The 16296-nt window shown below is 47.1% G+C and overlaps 1 protein-coding gene across 36 annotated transcripts in view; it reads right to left on the reverse strand.

Annotated features, from left to right (window-relative positions):
• Positions 1-16296, reverse strand: part of EPB41 (erythrocyte membrane protein band 4.1) — a 110216-nt gene that overhangs the window by 22605 nt on the left and 71315 nt on the right. For 12 of the 36 annotated variants that reach the window (XM_068158970.1, XM_068158957.1, XM_068158958.1 and 9 more), the window contains 9 exons: positions 15836-16008; positions 14256-14372; positions 12825-12950; positions 11442-11540; positions 9357-9568; positions 7599-7655; positions 7438-7482; positions 6446-6508; positions 3416-3595 (listed from right to left, as the gene is read on the reverse strand). In XM_068158970.1, coding sequence (XP_068015071.1) covers positions 3416-3595; positions 6446-6508; positions 7438-7482; positions 7599-7655; positions 9357-9568; positions 11442-11540; positions 12825-12950; positions 14256-14372; positions 15836-16008 — 1072 coding nt within the window. Of the gene's footprint in view, positions 1-318; positions 517-667; positions 867-3415; positions 3596-6445; positions 6509-7437; positions 7483-7598; positions 7656-9356; positions 9569-11441; positions 11541-12824; positions 12951-14255; positions 14373-15835; positions 16009-16296 lie in introns of those variants that run through there. The other 24 variants (XM_068158971.1, XM_068158961.1, XM_068158972.1 and 21 more) reach the window with 21 other exon arrangements.

Raw genomic sequence — 16296 nt, forward strand, 5'->3', positions numbered from 1 at the left:
CAGAAAAGCAAGCCCTGGCTGCAACCCCCTTTGGCCACCCCAGCAGGGTGAAGATACCACCAGAAAAAGGAGGAACAAAACCGCTTTGAATTGTGATTTACCATCCATAAACACAGGCAGGTGAGGGAAAATCCCTCCCTGCAGGTGCCTGGCGAAGATGCATTTCTGGAAGCTCACAGCAGAACGGCATCTCTACCTCAGAGCAAGCCCACTTCAGAGAGGATCAGATCAAGAGGGAACATCCAGAAATGCAAATCCAGGGCTGAAAACCAACCCTTGCATCTCTGTGGACCACGGCAGCCTCAGACGGGGAAAGCTCACAGCACCCAGTTATCATGAACAGCGGCCCCTCAAGACCTCACGATGTAGTCATCATGAAAGGAATTCTTTAGCATAAGAGTGTAATTCTTGAGCTGCAGTTGTGGAGCTTGAGAGACCGTGCTCTTTCCCACTTACACATCCATCCACCACATGGCACCATGGGCAGAGCTCTGCATCACTTTACTGCCCAAATCCCTGCGGAATTTTGCTTAGACTCACCAACCGAAAAGGAGAACCCATCCATGTGTTAAACAGTGTAATTCCAAGGGTCATAGAATGATCTGGTTTGGAAGGGACCTTCGAGATCATCTAGTTCCAACCCCCCTTTACATGAGATGGGACATCTTCCACCAGGTTGCTAGAGCCCTGTCCAGTCTGGCCTTGAACACTTCCAGGGCTCACTGATCAATCCTCATTAGTTCAGTCTTTCTCTGTGCTGTGAGAAACCTGTAGCAACTCCACCTGCTAAACCCTGTGTACCTGTTCTGAGAATCCTCCCTCCTCTGCAGGGTCCTTTCTGCTTCAAAAGCATCTCCCTTGCAATGCTGTGAAGATGAAATACCAGTTTATCAGCAATTGCTGTAGGCAGGGAGGGGAGAAGCCAGGCTGAAAACAGGAGAGACTACAGCTGCTGCCATCACAGCCAGGGTGTCACTTTTCAGTTGTAATGAAAAATCACATTTATTATTTAAGAGATCAGCTACCATGAGCTCTAACTACAGTTTTATTCACAGGCTTCAAATCTGAGCTAGGTAATTCCAATATTACCCAGAGAAGCTGTCTATTAGAATCACAGAATTGTCATGGTTGGAAGCGACCTCAAGGATCATCCTGTTCCAACCCCCTTACTATGGGCAGGGACACCTCACACTAGATCAGGATGCTCAGAGCCACATCCAGCCTGGCCTTAAAAACTTCCAGGGATGGGGCTTCTTCCACCTCCCTGGGCAACCTGTTGAGTGTCTCACCACCCCCATGGGGAAGAACTTCTTCCTGACATCCAATCTGAATTTGTTTTGCTCCATTCCCTCCCCCCAGTCCTATCACTCCCTGACACCCTAAAAAGTCCCTCCTCAGCTTTCTGGTAGCTCCCTTAAGATACTGGAAGGCCACAATAAGGTCACCTTGGAGCCTTCTCCTTTCCAGACTGAACAGTCCCAACTCTCTCAGCCTGTCTTCATAGGAGAGAAGCTCCAGTCCTCTGATCATTCTCATGGCCCTTTTCTGGACATGTTCCAGCACCTCCAGATCTTTCCTATAATAGAGGCTCCAGAACTGGACACAGAGCTCCAGGTGGGGTCTCACCAGAGTGGAGCAGAGGGAGAGAATCACCTCCCCCAACCTGCTGGCCACACTTCTCTGGATGCAGCCCAGGATCTGGTTGGCTTTCTGGGCTGCAAGTGCACACTGACGGCTCATGTTGAGGTCGAGAGAGGTTCCCCTCCCCTTCTACCTTTACTGGTGAGGCCACATCTGGAACATTGTGCCCAGTTCTGGGCCACTCAGTTCAAGGAAGACAGTGAGCTGCTTGAAAGAGTCCAGCGCAGAGACACGAGGATGATTAAGGGAATGGAACATCTTCCGTATGAGGAGAAGAGGAGACTGAGAGGTGACCTCATCAATGTTTATAAATATGTAAAGGGTGAGTCCTGAGTGGATGGAGCCAGGCTCTGCTCAGTGGTGCCCCATGGCAGGACAAGGGGCAAGTGTAGAAGTTAAGGCATAAGAAGTTTCACGTAAATATGAAGGGAAATTTTTTCACTGTGAGGATGACAGAGCACTGGAACAGGCTGCCCAGGGAGGTTGTGGAGTCTCCCTCGCTGGTGATATTCAAACCTCGCCTGGGGGCATCTGGTGTAATCTGGTGTAGGTGATCCTGCTCTGGCAGTGGGGTGGACTGGATGAGCTGTCGAAGCCCTTTCCAGCCCCTGAAATTCTGTGATTGTCATCCACCAGCACTCCCACACCTTTTTCTTCAGGGCTGCTCTCAAGCTAGTCCCTGCCTAGCCTGTATCAGTGCCTGGGATTGCCCTGACCCAGGTGCAGGACCTTGCACTTGGTCTCGTTGAACTTCACGAGGTTGGCTTGGGCCCAGCTCTGCAGCCTGCCCAGATCCCTTTGGATGGATCCCTCCCCTCCACCGTGTCTGCTGCACTGCGCAGCTTGGAGGTGTTGGCAAACTTGCTGAGGGTGCACTCAGTTGCTGAGGGTGAGAAGAAACCAGTTATTCCAGAAGAAACCAGTTGGCAAACAGATCTCTGCTGCTCCAACAAGGTTTCTTTAGAAAATTACCTTTTTAAGGAAATTAGCAGAGGTACAGTGAGTGTATGTGGCTACTAACATATAGGCACTGCTCCTGTGAGCTAGAAAGAGTCCATTACGTATGACCATCCCTGCTGTAGCACCCAGAGGAGGAGTCTTGAAGCCTCCACAGCAGATCCTAACGCAAGCACTAAACCCACTAACATCCTGGATTAACTGGTGAATAAAGCGACTTCAGAAAATTGGAACCATCCTAGTTCTTCTCCATTGGGTTACCTGCAGCATTATCTCTGAATTAATAAATCCTTTAAGTCAGGTGTTTGGGGTCTGGAGTGGTTTGTTCCACATTTTGAGGGAGATGCATTCTCCGGCACCAGGAATAAACCAGTTCCCAGAGTATCCATCACAGACTCACAGAATGGGTTGGGTTGGAAGGGACCTTAAAGATCACCCAGTTCCAACCCCCTGCCATGGGCAGGGACACCTCCCACTAACCTAGGTTGGCCCTGAACACCTCCCTGGGCAACCTGCTCCAGTGTCTCACCACCCTAACTGTAAAAATTTCTTTCTAATATGCAGTCTAAACCATATGAAATAAAGTCTAGCAGCATGGAAAAGTGGCATCAAAACCAGGTGAAGAAATCCTACAACCTTTTCTACCCCAATAAATCCCATTTTTATGATACCACAACTAAAGCATGGATTCCCTTTGAGGCCTCTGTAAATGTTTGAAGTCAATATTAACTACTAAAATTCAATACAACTAAAACCTAGGCTGAATGATGGGTTGGAAACTGTTCCTTGGACACCCGCATGCTGCCAAGGTACTCACTCCGTCTGCTCCCACGGGAATCTGCCCATTGACGCTGAGGGTTCGGAAGGGGGAGTGAGTGGACAAACGCTTGTCCCATTCACTCGGCCGAGGCTCCGGAACGGACTCCATAAAGTTCTTCTTCAACTCACTGATGTTGGCGTGATGCTTCTTTATCTCTTCCTGGGTCTTATCTAGATCCTATTAGTAAAAGGACAGGATGAATGAAGGGACACAGGGAGGACACCTGCCATCACCTCACTGCTGCATAGCAAAGCTGCGCTCAGCAGAGCTGCTGCCACCTCCCACCAGTTGTGCTCACACTGCAAACACACACGGAGCATCCTCTCTCCTCTTTCCACTGCTATTAGCTGGGAGAAACGGCAATGGGGCTCCTCCAGCAGCAAGACGTGCCAGCACTTCAAGCTCAAGCTCCACCAGCCTAGATGCAGCTAAGGGTCTTCACATGGGTCTTCCCCATCTGAGATTGTTCTAGGTTGCAAAACTAAGTTTGTTTGGGTTATTTAATTTAAATTGGGTGGGTTTGCTTTCTTTTCCCTCTGCTAGCCTGAAGATTCACAACTGTAAATGCAATTAATGCTTAAGAAACTGTTTTCCCAATTTGATTTATTCTCTCCACACCCATTTCTCTCAGAATAGCCCCAATACTTTTATTTCCCCACCTCTCATGTCATCCCTCCAGGATCTACCATAGGAGGTTTCAGACTTCTGAAATGAAGATGAGGTGACTGCTCTTTAAAAATCAAACTGAGCATGTACTTTATGGTGGATCAATCAAGAAACTCCTGCTAAAATCCTTCATCTGGAGAAAGCCAGATTCCTACTCTGTGATGCCAGTTTACAACATAAATGACTTCAAGGCACGTCAGCTCTCTTCAGCTTGTTTCAAAACAGCTGTTCCTTGCAAGCAAACCAGAGCTGGTTGAAAGCAAAGCTTTGACATAAAACAGGCATAAACCAAACAATTACTTTTGTGGACAGTGCCAAAAAGCAGTAAGCTTCACCTGTTAGAAAGGGGGGAAACTCAAGTCAGTAAAAGCATTGCTGGGAAATGCCACTGGTTTGGTGCTTTTAGTTATTACTCAGCCCATCAATATTAGGAGATGGGAGAGGAAAGGCAGTCATAAAGGAGAGTCCCCCCCAAGAATATCTGCAACCCTGCAGATACAGGACACACTACCCAAAATGCTTCACTAAGAACATTTGCTCTTCTTGGCACAGTTCTTGGCGGGGGGGGGGGGGGGGGGGGGGCGGGGAAGAGGGAAAGACACTTTTTGCATCTGTCCCAGATGAAAGCACAAAGCAAGTGCCTGCTTAGAGGAAAAATTTAAAAAAAATATAAGTCTGCTGAGGACTCCAGGATAAAGCCCAGTCCAGGTCCAGGTGCTACAGCTGCTCCTGGGTTAGAGAAGAGAGAAAGGCCACCTTGGCTGTCCACCACTGCACAAGAGCTGGTCCTGGGAGGGCTGGCAGAGAAGCAAAAGCCACAAGGAGCTATGTGAAGCCACAACAGGGTTGGGAAGCATCTCAAGGAACGAGGTCACTATGCCTTAAAGCTTTTCCTCCTGTTCTGCCCTTGGTGTGACAACATGGAGTGTGGGCTACAAAGCAGGAAGTGTTAAGCAGCTTCCAATTAAACCAAGCAGCAGCTTTAGGAGCGTGAGGTCTGCTGGGAAAACTTCTCATGTGCCAAAAGCATGGGCTGAGAAAACGAGGAATAAAACAGGTGAGATGCTGGGGTCAACCTTTTGCTAGGGGAGGGCTGGAGCACCTGCAACAGAACCGGTGGGAAGGGCATCAGGGAGCAAGTGGGTTGGGTGTCAGAGCAAAGTACTGCAGGAAAGAGGGTTTAAAAGCAATGAAAAAGCTCTTGTTGGGGTTGGGGAAGATGGAGCTGGTTGAATTGGGTGGAAGAAAGCCACACATGTAGTCTTCACAGCGCTCCAGCTGACTTCTGCCCATCGTGCTGCAGAAGCTTCACTTGTGACCAAAAGCTTAAGTTGTAGCAGTCTCAAAAAATAACTTTTTTTTTTTTTTACATTAAAAGCACTCCAAAGCTGCAAATTCTTTACAACTGAGAGTAGGAGAAGGCAGTTAGTACAAGAGATACCAACAGGGAAACCCTACCAGCTGCTAGTGCTGCAATTTGGAGTAGAAAACATGGAGCACAGAGTATTAGCACAAAACATCTTTCATAACAGAGTGTATTAAAAAGAATAAAATATATGATTGGTGTGGTCTGTTCTGAGACCATGCTGAGGTAAAACCAAGTGTAAAGGCTCCCAAGCTGAAGGGAATGGCTTTGGGAGGGATGGAGTGGCTTTTGGGTATGTGGAGGGATGAAATGGCTTCGCATCCATGAGCATCCAGCCCTTGCATCAGCTCCATGGAGACCTGGCACCGGTGCTGATGCAAGATGGAGCCCTAGGGAACGCTGAAGATTTTGCAAAGTCAAGACTGTGTTTGAAGAAGGATGATAACACTGCAAGCATTCCAGCAATGTCCTGTCTGAAATGATGTGGACATTGAGATAGCTGAACACCACAAAGGTGACAATTCCACCTGAATTTTGCATTTTCATAGATCAGCTTTTGCCCCTGGAAAACAACTAATTTCAAGTAGGGAGAAACTTGTAAATGAGCCTCACTGCCACAACTCAGCAATTGGACTCAATGATGTTAAAGGTCTCTTCTAACCTAAACGATTCTGCATTTTCATGACTCTCTGGTTCTGTGACTGGTGCCACCATGAGCAGCTAGCAGGTCCAAGAGCAGACCTGAGCACACAGCTCTGCCAATCATATATTTTGGATCAGTACGAGAGAATGAAAGTCAGAAGAGGTAGAGGGAAGAATGCCTGCACATCACCATGTTTACTGTCACCATGCAAAAGCGCATTGAAAACAAAAGAAGAAAAGGTCTCTTGTGCAGGAGCATGCAAAAACAAAGGCAGCAGAAGAGGAAGAAGTTCAGCACAGATGCAGAATGTCTAGGCAAATGCAACTGAAAAAAGCTTCAAGTTCATACAAACCTCCAACATTAAATTGCTATGCCTGATATAAATGTTTTCACCATCTAGCCTCTTTGCTCTTTTCTGTGAAAACGAAAGAAAAGGGGGGAAAAAAAAAGGAAAAAAAAAAAGAAAAGCACAAAAAATTAAAACGTTGTTCTTGCAGGGTTGACAAACTGGCAAATTAAAAAAGGTCAACTGAAGGTTAAGGGTGCAGCGCTCTGCCAGCGTGGGGTGGGGACCCTGCTGTGGGGACAACACAGCCTGGGGCCACCACCAGCAAGTGGGGGTTGTGATGATGGAGGATAGGGAGATGCAATGAGGTCTTTAAAGAGACAGCTCCCAGGAGCTCAGTGGCTTTTGCCCTCACTTGTATAGCTTACCACAAAGAATAGTTAATTGTTTTCTGTGGAAGCCAAGCACCACTTAGCACTCACATTTCTGAGAGTGATGCTTCCCCACCCCAGTGAAGAGGCTCTAGGGCCTGGTATAACTTTTACACACTCTCTATGTGCACAGTAACTATGTCTCAACCACCTTTTCTATCCTGGAAATTTCCCTTATCATTCATCGATACAAAAAAGCACCACACTTTTTCCATCTGCATTTCCTGCAGTGCACTCTGTGTTTTCTTTGGTTTCCAGTGAAATGTTTTGGGGTTTTTTCCTAATCAAATGGGTTTCTTTGGTTTCCAGACAAATGGGGGGGGGTTGCTTCCAATCAAATGGATTTCTTTGGGTTTCTTTAGTTTCTAATCCAATTTGATAGAGAGAAGATCAATTTCAGAAATCAAATCAAGTGGGTGTCTAACATCCAACCTGGGGATTTTTAGCAGACTCTGGGATAAAAAGCTCTTCACTTGGAAATCAGGTTATTTTGATAGTTGTCATTAAAAAAAACCCCAAACCCCAACCCCAGGCACATGAGAAAGTTGGAGCACTGTCTTTTTAAACATGTTACAGATGCATGAATGATATAGCAAACTTGTTTGGTGAAAGGGTAAAATGGCTAACCTTCCTCATTCTTATCAGCTCTTCCTCTTTCTCTGCAGGCTGCTGCTGTTGGACAGTGATAAAAAAAAAAAAGAGTGGTTGGTTCATTTCACTACATTGAACCTCGCTGGTTCAACCTTCAAAAAGACTGTGAACAACCTAACTGAACAATTAGCACAAACCTGGGGCTGGGCACCACTGGTGGTGGGTACTGTGACCTCAGTGTGCGCTTTCCTCACCTACATTTAAGAAATAAATTGGTAAAAACATTTTGTGTTAGTAGATTTGTTTCCAGAGATCATTTAGTTTCAAAACACAGCTGCAGCAAGTTAGTTTTGAAGTGCTGGGTGAACATGCAATAAACCAACATGCAGCCTCTTGGTAAAGAGTTAATGACACAGCAGCTCTTGGATGACGGTCAGTTAGTCAACAGCACACCCACAATAATTCCTGCAGCTCCAGAATTATTTGTGTTTGAAACCAGTGCTCTCTCTAAGAGCAGCTGGAGACAGGCTTCCCACTCGTGCTAGCTTTGTCAGGCAGTGTTTTCAGATTTCATTTGCATCTCCCAGGGAAATCCTTCCCAAAAGCAACATGCTCAAATTAAGAGAGACCTTCTTCAAAAACAGAAAACGATTGGTTATCCATAGGCATTATGTTCAAGAGTCAGTGAGAAGAGATCTAGCTACACGAATCATGCTCACCATCACAAATGAAGCTCTTTTACTGTTCATAAGCACAGAGCCAAGATTGTTCTAACTCTTTAAGGGAGGTCTTTTAGAAAAACTAGATTGTCAAGTACTCTGAAGGCAAAAGGTGGGTGTGAAGTGATGTAGCTACATATGAGGAATGGTAAATTTGGCACATTCAAATCAGCAACTTCCTCCCACATCTACACTTAAAGAAGAAAACCAAAAATCAGTGTTTAAGAATGGGATGAATCAAACTGACTTGTGTTTAATGCTGGGGAGGGTTAAGTGGTGGTGCTGGAGCACACACAGAGCACCAGCCTGAAGGTCCCCTCAGCATTTTCAGTTAAAAATTGCTGGTCACACAAGCCCTGAAATGTTTGGAAGCAACTGTCCTTTCTTCAGCTCTCCCAGCCTTCACTACCAGGGATGTCGCCTGCTCTGTCTCATACAAGACCCCCTGAATGGAAAAATGTGGCTCAGTAATGCTGAGAGCAGCAAAATATTCAGAGTAATGTGGGAAACATGCAAGGCCCTCTGCTGCAGTGCTGGAAGATTTCACTCAGTAAAAGTTGCAGAATATTACAGACACTGTGATAGGAACACTAATTTTACCCATTATTTGGAGTAATGGGAACAGTACACACAGTGTACACAGTGGTGGTCTCAGACATTTGTGAAAAGATCAAACCATGTTTAAAACCAATTTCATTTAGACAATACATCCACCAAGGTCTTGACAGCGCCATCCACAACTCAAGTCCTACTCCAGCTTGCAGGAATGTACCACCAGCTCTCCCAGAGACAGCTTATCAACGTGCCTTCAGCCACAGGGCTGCAGACAAGATCCCTATCACCAGTTTCACTGGAATCGCTCTTGTTGTCATACCAGGAACCAGTGCAGACAGCCCTGTGATGGGTGAGCCCTAAATTCAAGTCCCATGAACTTGTGTGCAACACTTGCCAGCTTTTTTAATGCCATAATGCTTGGGCTTGGTGACATTTTCTGACCAAATGATTCTAGAATTCTGCTCTGACTCTGTATCAGCGACTTGCATTTTGTTCTACTGTAACCACCAAACTAAGCCCCGCTGGAGTTCCTCTTTTCCTGACCCAGCGGGTCAGGGCTGGGGTTTCCCTAGGATTTAGATCCTTGGTACAAAGAGCTGCCACTCTGGGGTGGCTTCAAGAGCTGACACTCCCACCCAGCATCATCACAGACTCTTGCAAAGAGCCTCTGGTGTGACATACCTTTGAGGAATCGTCTGTTTCCAGCTTGGCTCTCTCCACTAGAATTTCTTCACGTCTCACATCAGGTTTTGCTGTTTCCTTTTCTACTTTAGATGCAGTGACCATATCCTTCACATCAGGCTTAGCTGGGACTTGTTCTGCAGCATGGCTCTGAGCAATGGCTGGGGCAGAGGTGGGACGAGGACTCCTCTCAGGGCTTATCATGGCCACTGCTGAGGATGGGGGAAAGACAAATTGGGACATGGTTCAGAGCCAGCAACACTTCCAGAGCACCAGGCAAAGCCTTTACAAATTACAATGCCGTCATTTAAAAAGAAAGGGAGGAGGAAGAGAAAGGAAAAAAAGAAAGGGGGGGGGGGGGGAATAAAGATGTTGAGCAAAGTAGCTTGTGCATATAGTACAGGAAAGTTGAGATTGTTTTCTTTACGGTTTAAATAAAACAAAATAAAACCCCACAACAAAAGGTTTACAAAAAGCAAGCTTGCACTCTGCAGAGAAGCCACACCAGAAAGGCAAATCTGGTTTTGACACTGTGCCTTTGATTTATAGGTTCTTCACACACAACTGACAGAGAAGTCCACTCCAGGGTAACCATTAAAATAGAAACACCTAGAGCTGTGGTGAATTCTCAACTCATGGGCATCTCCTCAGCCAGAGAGAGGTGGTTTCTGGAAGGAAGCACAGACTTTCCCCCAGCCTCACAATCTTTTCAGCTATTCAAACATTAAAAAAAAAAAAAAAAAAAAAAAAAGTAATCAACAAGCTTTGCTCAATAGAGCTTCACAGCAACTTCCAGGTGGGTTTCAAAGCAGGCTGGGGCTGCATGTGCAAGATGAGTATTTTCTGCTGCAGCCCAAGGAACTATTGCAAGAAGATAGCCAGCATCTCCAGGTCAGTGACTGCAGAAATGAAGAGCATGCTGCCAAAAAAATCACCTTTCCAGAGGATGACAGTCTAAATTCAAGCACAAGGTGAACACAAAATCAGCTGCCTACTCCTTCTTTCAATTCCTTATCTCTCAGACAGTTTCTGATGCCTAAAAAGCCCAACACCTCAAAAATATTCAAGCCAATACTGTGACAAAACGAGATCAATTCATGCACGACGTGTCTACAAATACAATAAGCTATTTAGTTCTGATATTGGGTTGTGGCCATTCCACTAGAAATACACCTAGGGACCTGAAAAAATTCCTTTGACACCGTCTCATATTCCTAAAATTATTCAAATATAGAATAGTTTGGGTTGGAGAAGCCCTTTAAGAGCCTCCGGTCCAACCATTTTCTATCTCCACCAAGGCTGGTGCTAACCCATGGCCCTCAGCACGACATCTCTGCCTCTTTGAAACACCTCCAGGGATGGGGACTGAGCCTGTGCCAGTCTTTGAGAACCCTTTCAGTGGGGAAGTTTTTCCTGAAGCCCAACCTAAACTCTCCCTGGTGCCCCTTGAGGTCATTTCCTCTGGTCTTATCACTTGTTCTTCAGGAGAAGAGACCAACCCCCACCTGGTTCCAGCCTCTTTTCAGGGAGTTGTAGAGAGCAAAAAAGTCACAGTTTACACAGCAAGGGTCACACTGTGTGACCTACCCTGGCCAACACCAGGTTACCAGTGACCATAATCTAGTCAAAGACACCAGGAAATTTGGTGTTAAAAAATACAGTGTCATTTTAAGTACCTCCTTAGTAAGAATTCCTGTTTCACTGCAAAGAAAACCACATCTCATCTCTATGTAATAAACCTGTACAGCATCAAGCATAGCCCTGTGGCCAAAACCTTACAAAGGCAAAAAAGAACCTGATTTTTCAGGGACTGAAATTACACTTGGAGGCAAATTCCCAGACACTACATCTTGCTGAAAATGTCCCCTAAATCCCAACCCATCACCGCTGCCAGCTCATTATCTGCCCCTCTTCAGCATAGCCTCTGAGCCAGGCATTGTGTGAACCTTTCGGCGCCATGTCCTGGTGCATTTATGCCACAGAAGCAGTGACAGCCACAGGGAGGTTGTACAGAGGTACAGGTGAGATGGCAGGAACAGTCAGGATCAGGAGGATGCTGGGTATGCAAAGCCATCATGGTGGTACCTGGCTCCTGCAGGACCGCCTCTGGTTCTCTCATCACCACTTTTTCTTCCTCCTCCTCTTCAATTGGACTTATCTCAACATTGCCAAGAGCACGTTTGGCTAAAAAAGTTATGGATGTGTTAAAATGCCACCTCACAAGGGAAGCAGCAAAGGACATTCTGTAAATCTGCAGGGCCACCTCTCTTTAATCATAGAAAGTTAGGTTGAAAGGGACCACCAAGGATCATCTGGTCCAATCTTTCTAGGTAACAGTACAGTTGAAATGAGATGGCCCAGCACCCTGTCAACCACAGAATCAGAGTGGGGGTAGGGACACCTCTCAGCTAGACTGGGCTGCTCAAGGACTAATCCAACCTTGCCTCCCTGGGCAACCTGTTCCAGAGCCTCACCTTCCTAAACTCCAATCTAACCCAGCTCTCCCTCAGCTTCAAACCATTCCCCCTTGTCCCGTCTCTAGACATCCTCATGGAAAGCTTTTCCTTTGATACCCAGCAATGGGTTCTGTACTGTCCCAAACTGGGTTATTTTAGTTATATTTTGTTGATTTACTACCTTTAGCTATTTTGATACACGAGATTGAAACACAGTAATAAGTGCTGCTCCAAAATGTAAGATTATTCTCTATCACCCTGGCCAGGAAAACAATCCCTACTAGAAACAGAAGTGTCAAGAGAGAAGGAAAAAGTTCAGAAGGAGAAGAAGGAGAAGCTGCCGCAGGACACTCCTAGGTGTGCTCAGGTAGGATGCTGGCCACTGGCTGCCCTGCTGCACCCATCCCATGGGACATCCTTGAGTCAAGCACAGGAGCTGGTTTAGTGCTGTTCAGAGTATTCAAGAAAACAGGTGAAGTTCCCACTTAGTTCCCTCCATGGCTTCAACCCTCTCTTCCTGTTGTGACTAACCAGCTCTGCTTTTAATTATGATTAGTGTGGATCAGTGAAGGTGCTCTGAAAACAAAACAAAACAAAACAAAAACAGCAACTAGAGAAGTAAAGGTAAAAAAGCCAAGTGCAGGTGACCTTCAGCAGTCCCAGAGCAGACAACCTGATCTTCAGGCACCACAGGATCCTACATCTCTGGGGAATGAACCTATAAGACGGGACAGTGACAGAGGAGGGTTCAGAGGCCACTGCACACTCACTTCAACATGAAGCCACACTGCCAAGCCCTGGCACGGCACCTCCTTGGCTCAGCAAGCAGCACACTCCAGTAAAGCAGCACACTACAGCACATTTGCAAAGCCATGTGGGACTCTAAGTGGCACTAAACACCACTGCAAGCGATGTCACCTCTGTCCTGCAGCACTGCAACACCTCAACCCAGCAGTGCCAGCATGGGCGGCTGCAGGAGCCATGCCGATGGCACACGTTGCTGCAGCTGTACCTGACCAAGTTGGCAGTGGCTCCACAAACTTTGGCTTGGCCACAGGAACCTTAACCACCTCTACCTTCTCCTCCTCTTCCTCCTCTGCAATGGGCTTCATTTCAAAAGTGTCACGAGTGTGTTTGTCTAGAAAGAGGTTTGCGGGTGTTAAGATAGCAGCTGGAGAACTACACGGACACACAATGGTCACCACAGCAGAGGACAGAGCCAGAGAAGATCTCTCTCCAAGGCAGTGGCCAAGAACAGCAAAGTTTTAAACTGGGCAGCTTAAGAGTAACTTTCCACGAGGCAGCTGTGTAGCAGCCGTTCTGATGCTGCCAGGCCCAGCATTGCATTGGATGAGTGAGAAAAAGAAGACCACAAGTAAGCTTTACAGGCTTCCTGCCTAGGCAGGGATCTGTGGGGCATGTGAAGGGCTCTTAAGTGTGGTACCAGGATGGGCTCTGCCTGTCAAGTCTGGGGAGATGCAGGTGCTGGCTGCTAGGAAAAACACATCCAGGCTCCCCTAGAGAAAAGCCTGTATAAAACCCATCAGCTTTAATTAAATGTACAAGTATGGAAACTAGGGCCATACAGCCCTATCTTGCTGTCTTAAGTCCTCCACCTTCTGTTTTGACAGCATCAAAGCATCAAGCATTTTGACAGCTTTCCCTGACTGGCAGAAATCCAAGGCAAGCTTGTAGTGGGGAGCCAGTCTGCCATGCTGCTTTCTGAGAGCTTGGTCTCAATTCCACATCAGATAAACAGTGGTGTCAGAAGCAGGCTAGAAAAAAAGTCAGGGTGAGGAAGGGAAGTGAAGAAGGACACAATGGGTTTGCATATGAATTATCTCCAGCTCTGATGCACCATATGCATTTGCTATGGAGGGGATGAAGACTGCAAATATTTGACAACACTGCTGCTGTGAAACACTTGTTAGCACTCAAACACATTGATGTACCCACGCACCTCTGAAATACTAATAAAGTTTACTGCCCTTATTAATAGTACCTATCTTAGGAAAAGTATAAGTAATGGGTGGCATTTCTCATCCGCCCCCTCCGAAAAACCCAGAACAAGACTAAATAAAGTCAAGCAGGTCCCAGGATGAAGAATTTCAGAAGCTTTACAAGAAGTTTCAAGATCAGACTTTGAAGTTTTCTAATCCACATTCACAAAACCACCCCAATTTAATAAGGAGGCAGCTTGCTGGTGCCAGCACATCCTAAACTTTTCACCATCTCCCCAGTCTAACAAGGTGCAAGGTGGAAACGTAACGAGTCTGCTGGAGCTGGGGGTCTGCTGGGCTGTTTGTCCTCTGACTGAGGAACTCTTCTTGCAAAGAAAAAAGAAAAGCCACCAAAGATTTGGTGAAACTTCAAGCGTCAGGAGCAAGCATGTAAAGGATAGGAAAGGTGCTGCAGAGAGTGGTAGCCACCACCACAGCTATACCTGGCTTCTCTCGGATTTCATCCATGGGTTTTGGTTCAGGAACCTCAACCACCACCACCTTCTCCTGCTTCTCTTCCTCTACGGCTCTGAACTCAACTCTCTGAGTCGCACATTTAGCTGAGGAAACGGGGCACAGGTTAATGACTGCCCACACAGCAGATGAAAAACCGTGAAGACTTCAACGGGGACAGAGGTGTCACATTCACAGGCTGCTCTTTCCCAAGCTCTGGCATTCAGGTGTAGGGTTGCAGCTGGGATCTCTCTACTCATCTAGGGTTGGAATAGTCTACTGAGTATGGCCAAAGGGTAACCAACAGCACTGGTGCCCTTGCCTCTGCACATCATGCCTGGGTAACATTGCACACCTGGACTGCAAGCAAGCAGGCACTTTGTTTGGAGCTCCAACCAATCAGCCCTTTGCCTCCTGACCCTCAGGCATGAAGCCCAGGGTATTGCTGAGCCCTGCAGATCCATGTCAGGGGCAGAGCATCCTGGCCATGGGGTGCTGAGGCAGCCTTGTGTCCTCCCAGCTTGCAGCACAACCTCGGGGCTCAAAGCAGTGCTGCTCCTGCTCCATCAGGCACCCTTGCATGCTCACCTTTCCCTGGATCCTAGTTTGAAAAGCATTCCATGACTCAGATCAAGGGGGGCACACTTAGATATTCCCTTTCCCATGCCTTGTCTCCTGTGGCCTACTGCTGTCCAGCTCTTTTAACGGGGATGAGCCCACCTGATAGATATGTCATGAATTTCAACATCAGAATCACAGACTGGTTTGGGTGGGAAAAGACCTTCAAACCTTGTCCAGTCCAACCTCCTGCAGTCAGCAGGGACATCTGCAACTAGAGCAGGCTGCTCAATGACACAAATAACCTGACCTGGAATGGTTCCAGGCATGCAGAATCTCCCACCTCTCTGGGCAAGCTGCAAAAGGGTCTCACCACCCTCGGTGTCTTTCTCTCCACTCTGAATCTTCCTCTTTCAGTTCAAACCATCACTTCTTGTCCTTTCACAACAGGCCCTGCTCAAGATTCTGTCCCCAGCTTTCTAATTATCCCCTTGTAGCACTGAGAGGCCACCACAGGATGTCCCTGGAGCCTTCTCTTCTCTGGGCTGAACAATCCCAACTCTCTCAGCCTGGCCTCACAGCAGAGGGCTTTTAGCCCTGCCAGCATTGCTGTGGCCTCCTCTGGACCTGCTCCAACAGGTCCCTGTCTCACAATCAGCATCACTTTCACAGACACTGAAAAAGTTTCAAACGGTTGCGGCAAAACATCACCCCCCAAGGAAAGCTCCACATTTACAAAGCCACATTAAACTAAACACATCCTGGAATATCTTAATTCCTGATTTGTTAAGTAAGGAAATACCATAACCACCAGAACTTTGCCATGATCTTTCAGCACCCACCTACATCCTCTGTCAGTCAGTCCTTGCTACTACCACTATTGCCTGCATTTTCTGTCCAGGCCTTGTGTCCAAGGGAGGTGTTTGGGTTTTTTTTAAAACAGGGGATTTAGGTGGTATTTAAGAGATTTCAGAACCCTGCAGCCACAGAGAGAAAAGCAAGAGGGACTCACCTCCATCCAGGCTCCTGGAGGCTCGCTTGCTGGCCGTGCGCTCAAACTGGGGCGCGGGGCGGTCAATCAGGGCGCTCGCCTGCCTGCTCTGCGCCTGCGTCCGGCCACTGTAGCGGAACTTGGAGCCCAGCGCCAGGAACCTGCTCTTGGGGATGGCTTCAGTGGAAGTCAGCCTGAAAACCACACACACTACTTAAAAATCATTGCCTCCAGATCTTAGGAAGCAGTGGGAGAAATTAAAATACAAATTAAGGAAGTCTCTTGCAGGCACTTGATTAACAAAACACCTTGACCAACCTGGGCTAGGAGAAGGTGTCCCTGCTCACAGCAGGGGGTTGGAGCTGGATGATCTTTAAGGTGCCTTCCAACCCAAACTATCTATGATTCCATCTATAAACACAGGCGCTAACAGTAAGCCCCACACCTACAAAAGCTAAAGACCTTTGTCTAGTGGATTGAAA

This window comes from Melanerpes formicivorus, unplaced genomic scaffold, assembly GCF_026170545.1.
Source record: "Melanerpes formicivorus ecotype bairdi unplaced genomic scaffold, bMelFor1.0.p_v2 SCAF_45, whole genome shotgun sequence".
NCBI classification, from domain to species: domain Eukaryota; kingdom Metazoa; phylum Chordata; class Aves; order Piciformes; family Picidae; genus Melanerpes; species Melanerpes formicivorus.